This window comes from Hyposmocoma kahamanoa, unplaced genomic scaffold (genome assembly GCF_003589595.1).
Source record: "Hyposmocoma kahamanoa isolate Upper Pololo Valley unplaced genomic scaffold, ASM358959v1 277, whole genome shotgun sequence".
In the NCBI taxonomy this organism is placed as follows: domain Eukaryota; kingdom Metazoa; phylum Arthropoda; class Insecta; order Lepidoptera; family Cosmopterigidae; genus Hyposmocoma; species Hyposmocoma kahamanoa.
The window spans coordinates 70,227-89,566 of NW_020653774.1; the positions used below are offsets into that span (position 1 = coordinate 70,227).

Below are 19,340 nucleotides of genomic sequence, written 5' to 3' on the forward strand. Positions count from 1 at the left end.
TTTCGGCACATTTTACAATTAAAAGTGGAGGAATCAAATCAGGTCCCCCCCGACTTTGTTAAATCGAGTGATTTTAAAAGATCATGTACCTTGATTGCATTAATTTGAATATCGCCTATGCTACATAGAACGTCATCGTAGTTCATGTTGACAGTGCAACACGTCGATTGGCCAGTCACCAAGAAAATCTCAAGAAAGTACTCCGCAAATAGGTTACTTATATCTTCACCAGTGTCAGCGCTCACAGATTTGTAATTCATTACACTAGGAAAAGTCGAGTTGTTCCTTTTCATTTTTACAAACGTCCAAAATGCTTTGGGGTTCTCTACAATTGAAGATTCGATGTGTTGAATGTACTTTTCAAAGCAGTCCCTCTCAAGATCGAAGACCCTTTTCCGCAGTGTAGAAAAAGATTGGTAATCAGATAAGTTACCGTACGTTTTATATTTAGAATGGTATTTAGATTTTTCTTTTAAAGCTTTTATGAGACTAGAATTGTACCATGGCGGGTAAGAGTTCGATTTAATCAATTTACGAGGTATATGTTGGTCACGAAGCTCATATATTTTTTATATAAATAGGCCACCGCGTCATCTAATGAGCCTGTACTTAAATACTGACTCCAATTAATTTTACTAAGCTCGGCTGAAATTGCAGAATAGTCACCTCGATTGTAAATATACTTCATTTGGCCCAACTGTTTCAATTCGTGAATATCAACAAATTCAGCATATATATCAAGGGATTTGTGATGAAAATCCTCCGGGACCAATGGTTTGATACAATTTTTTACGTTTAATATTCCATTAGAAAACACTAAATCCAACACCCTATTATTATTATTAAATTCACCATTAAACTGACTTAAATTACATGTGTCAATGAGATCAAAGAAATCAGATAAATAACCAGCAGCATAGTTGGCCGGTAGCATTACGGCTTCCCCATTTGACCTTAACCATTGCACGTCATTACCGAAATTAAAATCACCCACAACAACAAATTTGTCTAACGGGTGACTGTAAATTATTTTACTAAGATTATCAGAAAAATTGCATAATTGTTCCTTATATGAGTTACCACCCTCTTCCCGACATAAGTACAATGTACAAATATGCATTTTATAAGTTGTCGCAGGCCTCTTACATTTAATTAAAATAGTAATCCAGATGTCCTCCGCTGAACTGTTCCATTCAGGCATGCATATAACGGCAAGGTCGTGCCTCACTGCCATCAATACTCCGCCGCCTAAAGTTTGGCCTAACCTAACATAGTCACGATCGCGTCGAAAGACAAGGTATCTACCATCAAATAATTCACTATCCATAATGCCATCCAACAACCACGTCTCCGAAATACATATAACATCGTAATTACTTAAACACACGTTTCTGTAGAATTCACTGACCTTCGTACGTAATCCCCTGGCGTTTTGGTAGTATATTTTTAAAGTATAACCCTTATATTTAAACTAAAAATTTCTAAAATCAGTCTATCGAACCGAGAATGTATAAAAAATAAGTAAATATTTAATACTATTTCACGTATTACGCAATAATTTAACTTATACTTAAAAACATACAAATTACCGAAAATATTCAAATAAAAATAAAAGAAAACGATAGTACAACCGAAAAAAAATAAATTAATTAAAAGATACCCACGCACACTTAAACACAGTGCGACACAAAATTTCAATTCAAATAACATGCACTTTGTATATTCAATAAGCATAACAATAGGGTCATTAACTAATGACTTTATCACATTAAAGGTATTAAGCGGTACCATCCTACAGACAATTTTCAACGCTAGTACAATAGGCCCACAGCAGTATGTTGTAAAATACAGGCATGAAGCGTTAGCACAGCGACTACTCAGTTTAAATGTTTCTGAACAAGGAAGACACAACTTTAGAAGAAATTCAATACTCACACAGCAACTACCGGAGATGCTCAAACTGTTGACGATTAAAAATATAAATAAAAACAACATTATATCAAGTTCGGACACATAAATAGCACGCACTTTAAAAATACAAAACTCACTTAAACAATTTTCATTAAGTCCTCTGATTTGACCTGTATAACTGGGGACGTGTCGTTTTTCCTCAAATATATTTTGGAGTGTTTTACCCAAGAATAGAGAAACCCCTTGTCTTTGGCGATTTGCTTCGCCTTGGTGAGCAAATCCTTATTTGACGGTGTCAAGTGATCGTTGACGAAAACCATGTTATTTGATTTGAAACCAAATATACTAGCATTGAGCTTCACTTCCCTTGATTTCGCTCTCGCAGCTGCAACAAAATCCTCCTTCACGTATCGGCTAATAAACGCCACGATTATGGGTTTTGGTTGGGTGTTATCCTTCCTCGGAACTCTGGTAACAAAGTTTATCTGAGATCTATTTATGGGATAATTTATTTTAGACCCAACTGAGCTAATAATATCTAATAAATTCTCGTTCTGGGACTGAGGGATGCCTTTTATCTCTGCGTTGTTCATGCGAGAAAATTGATATTTATCGTTTGCTTCACATATAACTTTGCTTAGTTCAGCTTCAAGGATGGTCACCCGGTCTCCAACTCCTTCAACTTGCGCAAGACGGTCTTCAATCTTCTCACATCTGTCATTAAATTCCTTTATTGACGTATTAGTTAGGGTGACCTGTGCTCTTAGCTCAGATATTTCGGCACGTAGTGCTTTGACCTCAGCAGTAAGCGAGTCCAGGGGAGCAAGTTTCACAGACAAGGCTTTAAGTTCTGCCATAATGGCTGCTTCTCCGGTGGGTTGTGGCGATCTCTGGCCTGTTAGTTTACACTTGCCGCATTTCCAAGCTTGTTTCCTATCAGCGCCCAGTTTTCTGTAGCCTCCCTCGGTTATGCCAGCACAATGAAAATGTAGCAACTGGTCGCAGGATGTGCAATGTACTCCGTCACCAACATCTTCATTACATATGCCACAAAAAGACATAGCGAAATCTTACAAAAGTTTGAGAACCGATGGATTTCCGCGTTAAGCGTACAAGGATTGGCTTATTGGCACGACTGCTCGCAAAGTAGCTAACAGGTAGACTGGAATTGGAATAAACCTGTCGTCCAATTTGTACTTCGGCGGATACATAAAATCCGTGGCCAAACATGCAGCAAGGAAGCTCGGCATCCTTTCCAGGGTGAGGCGTTACTTCCCACCGGGTCAGTTGCTTCAGCTGTACCAAGCACAAGTCCGGTCGTACATGGAGTACTGCTGTCTCCTTTAGGATGGCTCTGCTACTTACTAACTGGCCACCTTTGATTCAATTAACAACCGTGCCAAGAAGCTTATAGGTGATTCGGAATTAGTCGAGGCGAAGCTGCAGAGCCTTGAACACTGCCGTAAAGTTGCCTGCTTATAGGTATTTTATAGCATATATCACGGAGAGTGTGCGATTGAATTACACGATTTAATTCCGCCTTCTCCTTTCCATCGCTGCGGGACTAGGTGTAGGCATGCCGCCTCTATGTTGTAGATATTCCAAAGATTCGCACGAAGCGTTACGCTTCCGCATTCATATGGCGAACGGCTATGGAGTGGAATTCCCTGCCTGTAGACTCGTTCCCTGAACGTTATAACTTGGACCTTTTCAAGGCGAGAGTGAATAGGCATTATTTAGGTGTGCATGCTACATCGTCACTTTCCATCAGGGAAGATGGAGGTCAAATGCGAACTTACATTTTATTAAAAAAAATAAGTTTTATCTTACAAAAGTCATTTTTTAATACAGTTGTTTAAAACGTGGTATTTTTCGTACTACAAATTGTGCTGAAAGTTGGCTTTTTCGCACTACTGCTTTTTACGGATTTGTCATTTTCACTTGTCTCGAGCCTTGAGCTTGAAGCCTCGAGACTCGTGAATAATGACTATTCTAGCGTCGCCATATTCGCATACACAATACGGAAGCGTGTGCAAGCGTACGATCGGAGCGTCTGATCGAACTGAACGGCGGCGCGCCGATTGAGTGTGTCGGCGCGGCGCTCATACCTAGTCCGGGGTGCGATATTACTGCAAACACACTGGCAAAGGCCGGACAAGGCGTGACCGGCCGGAGCGTCCGCAGGGCAAGTCGCGGCACCCGGTGCGGCGGTCCAACTCGTCGCCGGAGATGTCGTCGTCGTGGAAGCTGCCGCGCGAGCCCGAGCCGGAGCCCGAGCCGCCGCGCGCGCTGCTGCCCGACGACCTCATCCTGCTGCCGGCCGCGCCCGAGACCACGTAAGTACGCGGCCGCCCGGCCCGCGGAGGCCGCCCCGCCCGCCCCGCCCCGCTCACGCGCCCGTCGCCGCAGGAGCGCGGCCATGTCGCTGCACGCGTCCAAGAAGGCGGCCAAGAAGAGCGCCGACATGCGCGTGTCGTGCGAGGCCATCCCCGAGGAGATGAGCGGCACGTCGCCGCTGCAGCCGGCGCCGCTGTCGCCGCCGTCGCCGTCGGCCGCGGCCGCCGCACCGGCCGTGCTCAAGACGGCCAGCGACAGCGCCGTGGGCGGCGACGACCTGCCGCCGCTGGCGCGCTCCAAGCGGTCCAACACCATCTCGGTCATGAGCCCGGCGCGGCGCGCGCGCGAGCCGCGCAGGCGCGAGGGCCGCGCGGGCGCGGGCGGCGGCGGCGTCACGCCGTCCTTCGTGTTCCTGCAGCTGTACCACAACATGTCCACGTACCCCATCACGCCGCCCGTGCCGGGCGAGGCGCCGGGCGCGCTGGACCCGCTGGCCGAGCGGCCGCTGCGCGTGGCGGGCGCGCAGCACGAGCGCACCGTCAAGAACCTGGACCTGGTGCCGCCCATCGAGACGCACAAGGTGGGCGTGCTGTACGCGGGCCCCGGCCAGCAGGACAACGAGGTGCTCATCCTGCGCAACGAGTTCGGCAGCGTCAGGTGAGCCCCGCCGCCCCGCCGCCCGCCGCCCCGCCGCCCGGCCCCGGCTGACGCTCGCTCGCTCGCAGGTACGCGGACTTCCTGACGCAGCTGGGCACGCTGGTGTCGCTGGACGCGGCCGACGAGCAGCCGGACCTCTTCCTCAACCTCGAGAAGGGCGGCAAGGACGGCCGCTACACCTACGTGTGGACGGACGACGTCATGCAGGTGCGTCCGAGCGTCCGTTCCTTGATCGCGCCGCGCCCGCGCGGACGATTCGCCACCGTGAGAGCGACTCCGCCCGCAGGTGCTGTTCCACGTGGCGACGGCGATGCCCTGCTCGCCGAAGGACCCCAACTGCAACGAGAAGCGCAAGTACATCGGCAACGACTTCGTATCCATCGTGTACAACGACTCCGGCGCTGACTTCAACATTCACACTATCAAGGTGAGCCGCTCGCCGGCGGGGGGAGGGGGACGTTGTCGGGCGTCGCCGACAGTCGGAACGCGTTGCAGGGCCAGCTGAACTTCTGCATCGTGGTGGTGGAGCCGTTCGAGCACGGCATGAACCGCGTGTTCGTCAAGACCAAGGACGAGCGCATCCGCACCACGTTCCTGGCGCACCAGGACACGTACGTGGTGTCGGACACCAACGTGGCGCTGCTGGCGCGCCAGATCGCGCTGCACTGCGCGGTGAGTACGCGGCCGGGGCGGGCGGGGGCGGCCGGGGCGGGCGGGGCTGACGCGCGCGCTGTTGCAGCTGGCGTCGCAGATCTCGCAGTCGCTGACGCTGGGCGGGCCGGGCGCGGCGTACGCGTCCAACGCGCTGGAGCGCCTGCGCCTGATCAAGCGGCTGCGCCGGCGCGTGGAGGCCGAGCGCCTGGCCGCGGCGGCGCGCGCGCCGGAGCCCTACAACGCGCCCTCCGACCTGCACACGCGCGTCGCCATCGACGACTTCAACGACTACACCTAACGCGGGCGCGGCCGCCGGCGTCGTTCGCCACCCAAGTTACCGATTCCCGCTATTTCAGTTGATCGCGAGTGGCTCTTTTTTCTGCGAGCCGACCGGGACAAGTGGGCCCGGCCCACGAGGCGATCGGAGCGCTCCGGGAGCCGCCTCTTGTCGACTGTATTCTATGTAGCCGTTGATTTCGTGACCGACGTTTTTGTAATCAAATAAACAATAGTACATTTTTATGGCTCTATCCTTTACGCCCCTGCACGTGCGCACGCTCGGCCTGTCCAGTTCAGTACAGACGCAGGTTTGGGTCAACACAGTAACGCGCCTTTCCTCGAACGTGCTCGGAAATATTCGCACTACCTCCCGTAATCGTCTGTTCTTTTTGTTCCACTTGTTCACTTTATCCTCTTTCCGCCGATCTGAGGTCTGCCGTGCCGATGAGTGCGTGGCCAGAGGCAAGTGTGGTTTGTCGCCCTCACAGTGCTAGCCTTGTCCGCGTATGCGGGTATCTACCGGAATGAACTTCAGCTTTCACTTGCTGTTCGTGTGACACCAATAATTTCAATAATTCATAAAACGACGAGGTTCACACCCCATCACGCCACGTCTCACGAAAGGACTAAAAGCGGACTGCGGAAAGCCTCTTTGTTACGCTGAATCTGAAAGGATGGATAGATAATAAATTTTATTAAGTGTATGAGATGATGAATGAGAGATACAGATGTGTTGTATTAAAGTGGAACTTTCCTTTTTTTAAATGTTTCTTTAATTTCGATACAAAGTGACGGGACGAACATGTCGTGCGCCCGGTGGAAAGTGATACGCCTGTCCATAAAAGTTGCAATGCCACCCAGAGCTTTAAATTGCAGGGGGCAATCTGAGGGGCACTCCCACTGTGCCCGTCACCATGACACAAGTTGATAGGTCCCATGTGCCTGTAATTTCATCCCCCTTTCAGCACCCTTACCTTCAAACCGGAACACAGTAATGCTCCTATTACCTGCTTGGCGGCAGAAATAGGTGGTGTCAATACAATATCGGACGTACTCTTTCTCAAGAAGCGCTACTAAATACTATTAAACATTAATGAAATATCAACCCGCTCGAGTCAGCATAGCGGATATACCTAAACCCTCGCCTGAGAGGAAACCTGTGCTCAGCAGTGGGAAGTATAAATGGGTTGATGGTGATGAATGAAAATAGATATATTATTGCGCACCTTGGTCGCGAAATTTTGAAGAAATCAATTTAGCAAGTGATTATATTACAGGCCCATTTCAAAGCTATGCGTTGGTCCTCGCGAATTTTTTTTTAACGTTGTCACTTCACTTTTAACAACCAAACTTCGTAGTCGAACAACATGGTTTTTTCAAGATACATAGTGTCAATACAAATCTAGTCACTTAAACAGATTTCTTGTTGAATGCCCTAGATTCATTTTCGAGTTTAGCCAACGATATACAAGTTTAAAAGTATTGTAACATTTGTGGCTATAGTTAGATAATACTGTTAATAAATATCACGCAATAAACATAAAAAACTTCTGTTTAACAAACTGTAAGTTATGCATAATTCTATTATATTCTACCCTGCGGACGAGGTCACGGTCATCTGACCCTAAGACGATTTGGTTGGATGCAGTACCTAATAAAAAATGAAAAGGAGCGATTGGCACCCACCGGAACATGTGTTAGAGGACGACTGTTTACGATCGCTTCGGCTTCCAAAAGAAGAGTCTCTAAAATTTCTGGTTTAGGTGTTTGTTCGAACAGTGTAACCCTTGATGCTGTCTTCACACTTCTTACAAGGCGTTCCCAGCACCCTCCAAAGGATGGAACAGGCGACAGGAGGAATAAAACGCTACTTTATACCTCTGTTGGCAGCGTCGTCGAAGACTTGATCCTCGTAGAACTCCTTTAGTTGTCGATTTGCGCCTACGAATGCCGTGCCGTTGTCAGTCAGTGTCAAAATATTACTGAGGGAGCACCACGTCGAGCGATGAAGCGCCCCATAATTGCGGAGTCGGCTGACAAGCTGTGAGCGATTTCCAGGTGCACGGCGCGGATGGTCATGCATGTGTAGAGGGCGACATAACGTTTCTCTCTGCGTCTCCCCACTGTTACCTCTGTAGGTCCAAAATAATCTAAGCCGGTATATGTGAAGGGTCGTTGATGATGCGCCACCCTTTCGTACGGTAAATCCGCAGTGCGGGGAGTCAAAGATTGAGCCTTTCGGAGCCTGCAGAACAAGCAATCGCCTGAGATTGATCTGACTGTGATCCTTAGACGGAGAACCCAAAACTTTTGACGAAGCTCGTTTAGCATAGTTTCGTTGTTAGTGTCTAGTTGTGGGCAGTCTTGTGATGAAAATGGAATATTAGAAGTTTTACAGCTGGTTGTCTGCCATCTAGGATAATTGGTACCTTAGTGTCGAAGGGAATGTTAATGGCTGCTGACACACGACCGGCCATTCTTAGGGGTTGGTCGTCACTAATCACTGGGAACAATTTTGTTAGACGACTGCCTTTCTTTAAGGGTTGTGAGTAAATGTGAACGAATGCGCGCCATAGCGCGGACTAGCCTCAACCAGCTGCTGAAGCGAGTTGCGTCTGCTGTTTCCGGAGTGGGTAACGGCAGGAGAGGAGAGGGTTGTGTGAGGCTCACGACAACTTCATCGGTAACGGTTGGTGCTGGACCCGGATTTTTAGGCCAGTTTTCGGACGATCGTAACAAGAAAGATGGCCCAACGAGCCACCTTTCATAAAAACTGTTGTTGTCACTGAGGTTTGAAGGCAACCGATTCCAATCCGATGGGTTGGTCAACTCTAAAATTTCATTACCCTATGCGCGACGAATGATTTTAACCCTCTGCAGCCCCCACGAAGCCAGCCTAAGACAGCCATGGAGTCACTCCAATAGAAACGTTTGTGAATCTTTTTCGAATGGGCATCCAAACTAAATTGGGCAAACCGAACCGATATAAGAGCTACCTTTAGTTCGCGGAATAGTGACGAGACTTTAATGAGGAAACGCGTGCTTTAGAGCCCACTAGCGCTAATCTTACGCTGCCGTCGGCCAAAAGAAACCTCCAGTATGGACCAAAATATGTAGCGGACTGTATCAATGGGTGAAGGGATGAGTGCTAACAACGAGTGAGCAAGGCCATGAGAATGTACTTAAGTTAAGAAAAAGGCGCCAAAAACAAACACATTTAAATTTAGAATTTAAGTATAAAACTATGCCCAAAAAAAGATATTATAAAATATATACAGGGTGTCCCGGGACGCGACGTCAAGCCGGAACGGGGTGATAGGCCAGGTCATAACTGTTATCAGAAAAATAAAAAATAAAATCTATGTCATGTATTTTAAAAATTATGACCATTTTGAAAAAAATCGAAAAATATACACCCTGTGACGCATTTTCACTTCCCGTTTCTACAAATTTCCACTTTATTTTAATTTTTTTATTATTTTGTAACCCTGAATAATGCTCCTGTAGCTAGTCGTCTAAAATTTTGACACAACTGCTCTAATTTTGAAAAAAAAAATGACACATTATCCCCATATCAAAAGAGAAATTGAATTTTCGTTCAATTTCAACTCACTCTACCGAAAAAAAAATGTACTACACTGGTTGGGCAAGTAGCTTTAAAAGTTGGTATATGTTTTAGTTATTATATGTTTTAGTTTTTTTATATTTCGTTACATGTCACTACGTTTGTATACAAAATTACGGTTAAAAATGTAAAATTTTTAACCGACTTCAAAAAAGGAGGAGGTTCTCAATTCGTCTGATGTTTTTTTTTGTATGTATGTACGCGATAACTGCGCCATTTGTGAACCGATATTGATGATTCTTTTTTTGTTGGAAAGAGGGTACCTCAGAAGTGGTCCCATTTAAATGTGAAGAAAATATTCCACGTCTAAGGGTGGGTAAACTAGGGGATGAATAGAGCGGTAACTCTAAATTCTTGAACATTCCGTCAGGCATCCCTCATCTTGGTCTTTTTCTATTTTCTTTATATATTCATGACGTCAGATTCTGTTTCACCAATTCTCATCATCTGCTTTATGCAGATGATACAAAAATGTATAACATAGTTCGAACTCTTGATTGTGCGAAATTATGGCAAGATTTACGCACCTTTGAATGTTTTTGTAAAGGTTTAGCTATGAATTTGGATAAGCGCTACGTCATCATACTTTTAGCCGGAAAAATAATCCACTTGGCCTTGCCTAGGATTTATACTCGTGTCGATTCTATTCGTGGTGTAGGCATCGCAACGGATTCCAAGTTGCACTTCTCCAAACACATCGATAATATGGTGGCTAGGGCATATGTATAAGCAAACGGGTTTGATCCTTCGCCTACGTAAACCTTTTACTAAGGGTACACTAAAAATATTATACAACGCTTACGTTCGTAGTATTTTAGAGTTTGGAATTGTTGTCTGGAACCCAGTATGCTCTTCATCAAGATAGAATAGAAAGAGTTCAAAAGAAACTTCGCTCTGGTTTTTGCTATATTGACTACGAAGATAGTGTAAAAAGACATAACGTACAGTCGCTAACTTGTTTAACTCTTAATTTGCGGAAGTCGCGGATCCGAGACGGACCTATCTCCGGTTCTTATGGACGGCCTATTAACTTCCGCAAGATAGTATATTTTTAAACAAGCTTGTTCACAATGACATTGATTCTGCTGAACTTTTAGAGAAAATCTCGTTTAATGTTTCTCCTCACTTTCAAAAAGGACGTTTTCAAATTGTCGAACAAATTGTGCAAAAAATACCTGTTTCTGATCATTTCTGATGATAAAATTGTTTTATGATGTTGAAATGTTTGCAAAAAGTGGAAGAACTGATATTGTGACGGCTCTAATACATATTTTTATCATTATTTTTGGGTCTGTAATGTAAACATTTTGGTAGTAGTACATATTTTGTATTCATCAAATATTTGCGCAATTTATGCTACGTTTCATAAATTATACTATAGGTCCATTTATACATACTGTTCTTTGATAATTATAGTTAACGCACACACTCAACACAGGGCAACCCCTGTGTCCCTATATTTCTCCCGGCCCGGGAATCGAACGTGGGACCTCTGCGTAGCAGTCCGGTAACCGTTCGGCCAGAGGCAGTTAATCATTGTTTGTATGACGTTTATTACCTGAATAAATAAATAAAAATATTACAAAAATTGGTACCTCTGAAAAAAAAAAAACGTAACAGTTCATTATTAATTTATTTCAAACAGAATAGACTAATCGTAAGTAACACAGCAGTTAGCACATAATATGCAAAGCCACTACATGAGCATGTTTCCAGATGTGAACACCAAAATTCTCCATCGTTTTTATTTATTACTACATTTATTTTTGTGTTTAAACACACAAAAACAAAAACAAAGTTTAACATAAACTTAAGTTTTTTCATATATCGCTATCTGCGAGATCTTTTGAGTTGATTTTATTGCTTTGGACTCTAATAGCGATCAGTGGAAAAATGCTCAAAAGAGTTTGATAGTTCTAAACTGATCCTGCCATACACTGCTAGTGAGATTTTCGGAAGGATATGCCATTAGGATGGTGTATTGGCACTTGCGTCGCCGAGTTTCCTCCGCCACACCTTGACTTTCCCACGCAGTTCACGCAGGCGGCGCATCTCTTCCTTAAAATCCTGGTGTTCATCACGGAACAAACCATACTCGCGTAGACGCAGCATCAGCGCATGTGTCTCCATGTGCCGTGGGTAGTAGTGCACTACTTCTTCATTGCTATGCAAAGGCCGTGCTTCAAACATTTTGACCACCTTCATCGACTTAGAATTTGTGGGGATTGCCACCTCGCCAAAGATTCTGTTCGACAACCGCTTCATACGCCGTGCATAGTCGGTAGATGCTTTGATTAACTCTGCATATTTTGCATAATTTGTCGCCATTATCAATGAAGTTTTTTTACTTTTCCTGGAACATTTCACATTAAAACAATAAAATAAAATAATATATAAAAAATTAAGAAATTCAATACAGGTAGATTTGAGGTTAATTACAAAGATCAACAAAGTGGTTATATCCTCGACCGTGTCAATCATAACAATGGGCAGGTCCCATAAAGGGCCTGAAATGTTGGTTTGTTTGAAAAAACAAATATACACTATTTAAATCCGGGAAAATAGTTCATTTCCTATAGTTATATCCTCTTTGATCACTCCTTAAATTTCACATTCTAAAAATTGTAATTGGTAGTTCAAGCGTTCATAGCATTCTTTTTACAATTGGACATAGTTAAACCAGAAGGATCCAATGCACATCCAGTCGCTTTCGAGATATGACAGTTTGAAATTGAAAAGTGTTTCTCACTCTTGTTTTATTTTCAAAACTTATAATCTCATGTAACTCCAGAGATATTTATTTATATGTTGGATTTTTTTTTTGCTGATCTAAGAGGTTACACTTTAGGAACTGTTTAATATATATAACTCATTTTCTGAATATTTTGTGGATTGGATCCTTTTTGCTAACTACGTCCAATTAAACACATACGTTCCTTGTTCGAAATGCACGCCCATTTATCGCAATCTCTCGCGCTTCATTTTGCAATGCACCGCAGCAGCCAAAGAGGATGCAGCAGCACCACAGCAAGATGCTGGTTAGTTATGAGGAACTTATATTCTCTATAAATCTTCGTGAACTCAGCCAAATAAGTGCCAAAGAGGATATAACTATCTAATTTCAGATAACTTTAAAAACCACTAGCTAGCAATGTTGAAAGTGCCACAGACCTTTTACCATCATCCATGCACAGACCACCAGAAGGACCACTCTAGACTCCGCACAAAGAGTAGAGTTACACAGGAATACTCCGATAATAGAATAGTGCACAAACAAATTAAAAGAAGGATAAGGTAGGAAAGGAGTAAAAAATGCTTGATATATATCGATAATAAAAAAAATATCGATAAATGCCTTCGATATATCGAATCAATCCGATATTATCGTATCATTCGTTATCGATATGTGCTATCCATATATTTTATTCGATACATGAAAAATCGGACAAAGTTGAAAGTACGTAAGTATTCAAAATTGTACTTGCAGAAACGAAACGTACTTCGAGAGCTGATTCGCTGGTTATACGTCAATGTAACGTAGTGGTTATGTTATGTGGTAATGTTGACAAAAATATTGCTTGTGTGCAGACGATATTGTTGGGTTGGAAACAAACATAAACTTGGAATAATATTGTCAATAAGAATAAGAATTACATTTGATTGTTGCGTCAAAACTGATGGCCTTACTTTTTTTTTTTTTTTTTTTTTTTTTTTTATTGCGACTCGACAAAATGACTGCACCGCGCCTGATGGAAAGTGCGAATACAGTCCAGAGATGAGAGTAACGGATGGAAAACACAAATATCTTCACTCCGTCACTATCATTTTGCCGGTCTGGCCAAATGCACTGGATGTACACCAACTGATCCCTGAACGCGATTCGCAAAAGCGTTTCACTGTGGAGGGTTTTCCGCCGTGTGTACTGTGGTCGCTATCCAGTCGGCACAGAGCCTACCACAATGCTAAGCAGATGGACACTTGTGACGCCCTCGGTCGCCTCTTACGACCCCCACGGGCATGTATGGGGAGGCGACAATGTATTCTTAAGCCGTCGCCCCACGGCAAAAACTTATTTACTCTTAGTAAAAATTTCTTCCTATTTGTTAGAATTATTTACGATACATCGAACATATCGATGTTTTGTAACGATATATCGCAAAATAGCGATAGAACATTTCGATATATCACATCGGAAAAAATATCGATATTTTTTTACATGAGCACCACTAAACCAGTGGTCTCCAAAAAGTCAAAATGCGAAATCGCTAGGGTTGCCAAGCAAAATCGATATCCTTGGACTAAAAATCGGTAAATAAGAAAAAACAATAAATAGAACAATCTCTATATTTTAAATTTATTTTTTGTTGTTGGTCCGAAATAAAGTATTATTACTAAAGTAGGAATGGTATTTACTCACTAATGATATTATTAAAACTATTAAAAGTTTATTTATTTATTTTATTTTATTTCTTACGTATTATTTACAGTCAACCCAAACACTATAGTTAGGCGGGTTTACCTACCATTTGGATTGAGAGAACACCAAACTAACAACCAACCACTTCAATCAAATTTAAGAAAATAAATGAAAAAAGAAATCCGAATTCTTTTTTTTGCTCTGAGAATCCCCTAAAATGGTAAGATTTTGAACACAAGAGTATTCTCCAAATAAATCGTTTACACGTCGATCGATGTTTAGTAGTAGCAGCATAGATACAGAATAGGGAATAGAATCTATGAGTAGCAGGGAATCCCTGTGAAAGAAAAAAAACTAGGGATGTGTACATGGATTGTTGAAAATCGCTAAAAAAATCAGGGGACTTTCCTTACTTTAAAAAAATCTTTCCATTTTGGTAGGACAAGCATCAAATCGGTAGTAATACCGAAAAATCGGTAGGTTCGAGACCACTGGAAGTAACTTCCGTTGCTTCCGTGACTCTATAGTCTTTGACAGCTAAGGATGACGATAGTATGTAACTTTGAATGCAATCTATGAAACAGTAAGCAAATAATTGTTAACTTATTGGGTTTTATAAAAATACATTAATTTTAGTGAAGCATTATACAAATATGACAGAACATATTACAAATAATATTTTCACACGAATTCCAAAATTAAATGCAATCTTGACATAAGTCAATGTGCACAAGCCGCGTTCTCACATTCGTGCCAGTGGCGAAGCGAATAGCGATGCGATACACGAACACGCATATGTAAATGGTCAGCTCATTATACGTCTTACGCCTCGCATCGCGACTCGTCGCGCGAAGTTAGGGCCTATGCTCTCGGCACATTTTGTACGCGCAGACGAAGCGCAGAGGACGCGCCGACGACGCGCTGATGACGCGCGTTAACGCGATTCAAACGAGTTCCAGTCGTACTCAGTAAGCATATTTACACATTCACAAATCCATACGTGCCGTATATGCGCCTTAGAGGCGCTGTAAACGCGCGTGTGTTTCGCACATTTCGATAAAAGACAGATTTAATTTTAGTTTTGTTTACAGTCAATTCGGGTAACTTTGAACATTTTTTGCGTTTTTCTAATAATTTCGCATTTAATTATGTTTCTTAACAATTACTTTATTAACTGAATAGTGTTCTTTTAAGCCCTTTTTTCGTTCTTATAGAAGGAATTTAGTAATTATTCAACAAAACTGTTCTAGATTTGCTCCAAAAGTCACATTCAAAGTTGCCTTTAATTTTGGGTAACTTTGAATAAGATTAGCCTTCGATATGGAAGCCGTATATTTTCTAGATATTTTACAGTTTGTGTAAGTCAGATGTGAATCTGCCCAAATATTCCTGACAGTGCGTTCAAAAACGACATTTGACTTGGTATTGCCGTAATTACGATTAACGAGACGAACTAATTTAGTTGAAATGAAAAACTTGTTTTTTTTTAGATTTTTTAATTAATGCGAATAAAAATGAAAATTTTCTGTTTAATAATAAATTCTACGCTTATTTAGCTATCAAACGAGATCAAAATGAATCACCTATAACAATTATTTTAGGCAAAGTAAATACATAACAAAAATCTATTCACCCCACTCCTTGAATAAAATGTCGTCATCAATATAAATACGGCCGCCTTTTCTAGATAGCTGTTGCTCTTTTATAATATTCACATTATCGGCTTTATTAACTTGACATGTCTCAACGTTAGAGGGCCAAGACCAACCTCCTAAAAAGCATTTTTGGAGCACTGAGACAGTAATTTCCAAAGGAGTAACTTTTAGAACTCTCCCTGGAAACAGACTACCCTCTTCTTTAAAAACACAGTCAAACACATTCAAAGTTACCCAAATTTCTCTGTTTGGTAACGTCGTCAAAATCTAATTCGTTTTACGCGTAAATACAAAACCAAATTAAATTATTCTTTAAAAAAAGCGATATATAAACCTCTACTTAAGTGTGGAAACCAAAACTTACCAGTCAATATTCAGATTTATATATTTAATTCCGATTCTAAAACTGAGCAACAAATCACACCAAACTACTTTCGCCAAGAAATAACCGCGAAAGTTTAAAAAAATACAATTTAACATTACTTTTTTCTTTCATAACTGTCGTTTAACAGTTTTGTTCCGATTTACACAGCTTCAATACTAAAAATAAAAGATTGCTATACATAAAATAAATTTTTAAATCTTTTACGCAACTACGTTCAAAGTTACCCGAATTGACTGTATTAATTTCAGTTAATTTTTTAAATGAAGTAACTACATGAAATTCTAAGTGTAAACTCCAGTGGAGTATATAAGCTTCTTGCTTGCAACGCGATGTTTGCGTGCGTTTGAATCGATTCAATACAGTGCGTCAGCTTCGCGTATACGCACAGATAACGCGCGTTTACGCGTAGATGACGCGTAACTTCGAACTCACTTTTGTATCACGTATCACGCGCGTTTGAATCGATACAAACGCAACAATCTACTTTTCGAACATTTTCGCGCCGTAAACGCGCGTTCGTAAAACGCGCGTCGTCTGCACGTATAAAATACGCCGTGTGCATAAGCCCTTGGGGTCGTATTCCAGATATCTACTTAATGCTCAAGTCAGGACTTGAGTATGATTTCAAACACTAGAAATCATACTCAAGTTTTGACTTGAACATTGAGAAGAGTTCTGGAATACGACCCTAGACTAGTGGTGACGCGAAGTTAGACACTACTAGTGACGCAAAGTTACACTTATTAGCAGTGTTGCCAATGTAGCCGGTTTTTAGCCACATTTACGAAATTGTTAGCTACAAAACAAAATATTTGGTAGCTAATCCTTTTACCTATTTAGTAAGAAAAGTAAAAAAAATTGGAAAAAAGAAACAAAATAAAGTTCAACCTTAAATAACACAAGATCATAATGATTCGTTTGATATTGATGATAATTATTTTTGCGATAATACGTAAGTACACCTTGCAAAATGGATTGGGGTAACGCGTGACTCTTGGAGTTTATAGAACTATATGAAACCGAAGGGCTCATTTGGAACCTAAACGATCCAAACCACAAATTTAAACGCAAAGTTAACGAATATGTTTCAAGTAATGCTCTGTGATGATTCTGGGGAATCCTCAAATTTTTGTAGACTGTCACCTATTGATTTTTATTATTTGCTGAGTAAAATTGAACGAATTATTACTAAAAAAAAACCATTTTGCAAGGTGTATGTTATCGGGTCAGGCTCTAGCTGATATTATTATATTTAACATTGATAATATAAGTGAACATCAAATAATTATACATACAAGTGATACTAGCTCAACTGATGATTGCGGGTCATCTTCCGATGATAAGCAATAAAAATTTAAACTGCAGTCTTTTTTGTTGTCCCAGCAACAACTACAGATTGTGATCATTTAAAATAGTTCCATATATTAAACTCAATATTGCTTAAATAAATGTTAATTATTTTCTATTCAGAAGTGAAACCCAATGACCTGTAAAATAATCGAAACTCATAAAATTTCGTATCGATTTCTCGTGAGAATCGTTTAAAAAGGTAACCGATATGTTTAGTTGACATCCCTAATGACTGCGATGACAAGTGTCAAAAGGTGCCTCTCTAACATGATAAGTTTCCTCCTTAGACTATGGATATGTTGACATATACAAATCAGACGTTATATTATGTGCATGATGCATTTCGACGTCGAAAACATAAACATGTCATTGTCTTTGATTAACTATTGTGTGCAGTATTAAGCCAAAAGAGATTACATTGGTCTGTGTCAAATACGGGAATCGAAAATACGTAACGTATACGTCATCTTAAATGCCAACCGTGTCCATTTCGCAGTACATCAAATGTCAAAACAAATGTTTTTCCAAGTGTTTTATTGAATTATTCGCATGTATTGTAATAAAATGGACAAAAATATTGACAGTGAGAACAATTATGTATTAATAAAAATTCGTCGCTGCTGTATTACGGGATGTGGCATTTGAAAAAGTGAAGATCGACCGAATGTAACATTGTACAGGCACGTGTTATTTTTCTGTCTATAAATCACACCAAAGCCCAAATATATCTTGTAATTAGACATATTTAAGTAGTTTATTCATAAATAATGCCAAATTATGCTTCGGTTTCTTCAAATTGCCTGTTTGTTTGTATATTTTGATGATTGTTGTTAACGATTATTTTGAGATCGGGTTGTTCTTGGAAGCGTACATATTATCGATATTCTGTTATTAAAATAATTAACTACGAGGTTTTTATTATTTTTACTATTTCAAGTTTGCCTACAAATCAAAAAAGAAAAAAGAATGGTTGAAAATCATACCGCCGTATAATAGTGCCGAATATAAACATTGAATCAAGGACCATCTTCATATTTTATTCCCTTCATTTTGAAGAGTCAATTTTTAACTTAACTTTGAATGTAACTAGATTACATGATAATGCAATCATTAGGTTTATTGGTAAATAATTTTATATTTAATTTAGATTGAACACGACTCATTTACTAGGCATTCTTAGTTCCTGAAAACAAAATTATCCACTCGTTTCCGATTTTTTCCCACTGAAAACTCTAACTACTAAAAATTCTTATTTTATAAAGTCAGCAATATAAAGACCATGTTGGTCTAACGTTGCCGGGTGAAGGCCAATAGCAACGTATAGACAGCCTATTTGCCTCGCCTTGCCTTGACATCGTTCGGTGTTACTCGCCTAGCTGACCGAGTGAAGGCGAGCGCTAACGTGTATAGAGCTCGTCAACGTGGCTTGTCACAACTCGCAATCGCTCGTGACTACTTGTCTCACTTCGGAGAAGCGTCGATGTTTCTGCACAAGTCAAAGACGCTCGGTCAATAGTCAATAGTAGTCAATTGACATCGTATAATCAGACATTTGCATGCTATTTAATATATGCGAAACATGTTTCTACTAACACTATCGTTTGTTACATCTCCTGTTATAACACGTTTTAAACAAATAAACGAATGATAATATTACTACTTTCATTTATTTCCAAAATTAAATCGAAGTATTAAAGATTCACTGAAATCAGTCACTGATATTAGGTCTATACTAATGCATAAATACAAAAAAGCACTATTTGGAATCTGTTTAAAAATATCTCTATGAAAATAAGAACCTTGAGATTGTTAATGTATAGGATTAATATTTTAAAGTTTTCTTTTTTTTATAAACTCTCAAATTACAAATATTATTTTTTTCTGTGCAAATTCACTTTTCGTAATATTTGAGTATTTGTAAACGCAAAACAATAAATTCAAAATTTCAAGTGACATTCCCGAATATTCTCATAATAACCTAAAATATTCCCAAATGGAATATTGATCTACATTAATTAAATGTTTGCATGTCGATAATGACTTATCGGTAGATAGAAAGATAGTACGACA

General features: G+C 41.1%; 2 protein-coding genes across 3 annotated transcripts in view; one reads left to right on the top strand and one right to left on the bottom strand.

Annotated features, from left to right (window-relative positions):
* Positions 1 to 6,464, top strand: part of LOC113229087 (tuberin) — a 20,850-nt gene extending 14,386 nt beyond the window's left edge. The window contains exons 8-13 of the mRNA XM_026462581.1: positions 4,096 to 4,247; positions 4,321 to 4,905; positions 4,974 to 5,112; positions 5,192 to 5,332; positions 5,401 to 5,577; positions 5,645 to 6,464. Coding sequence (XP_026318366.1) covers positions 4,096 to 4,247; positions 4,321 to 4,905; positions 4,974 to 5,112; positions 5,192 to 5,332; positions 5,401 to 5,577; positions 5,645 to 5,857 — 1,407 coding nt within the window. The 3' untranslated portion in view covers positions 5,858 to 6,464. The remainder of the gene's footprint in view (positions 1 to 4,095; positions 4,248 to 4,320; positions 4,906 to 4,973; positions 5,113 to 5,191; positions 5,333 to 5,400; positions 5,578 to 5,644) is intronic.
* Positions 6,465 to 11,083: 4,619 nt separating this feature from the next.
* LOC113229110 (28S ribosomal protein S33, mitochondrial) lies at positions 11,084 to 12,781 on the bottom strand. 2 transcript variants are annotated; one of them, XM_026462603.1, is made up of 2 exons: positions 12,635 to 12,781; positions 11,084 to 11,816 (listed from the first exon to the last, which is right to left on the bottom strand). In XM_026462603.1, exons 1-2 carry the CDS (start codon positions 12,649 to 12,651, stop codon positions 11,432 to 11,434), a joined length of 402 nt encoding a protein of 133 aa, XP_026318388.1. In that variant the 5' UTR covers positions 12,652 to 12,781; the 3' UTR covers positions 11,084 to 11,431. The 2 variants fall into 2 exon arrangements, with proteins under 2 accessions (XP_026318388.1, XP_026318389.1); XM_026462604.1 differs by lacking the exon at positions 12,635 to 12,781 and adding an exon at positions 11,903 to 12,038.
* Between the last annotated feature and the right edge of the window lie 6,559 nt (positions 12,782 to 19,340).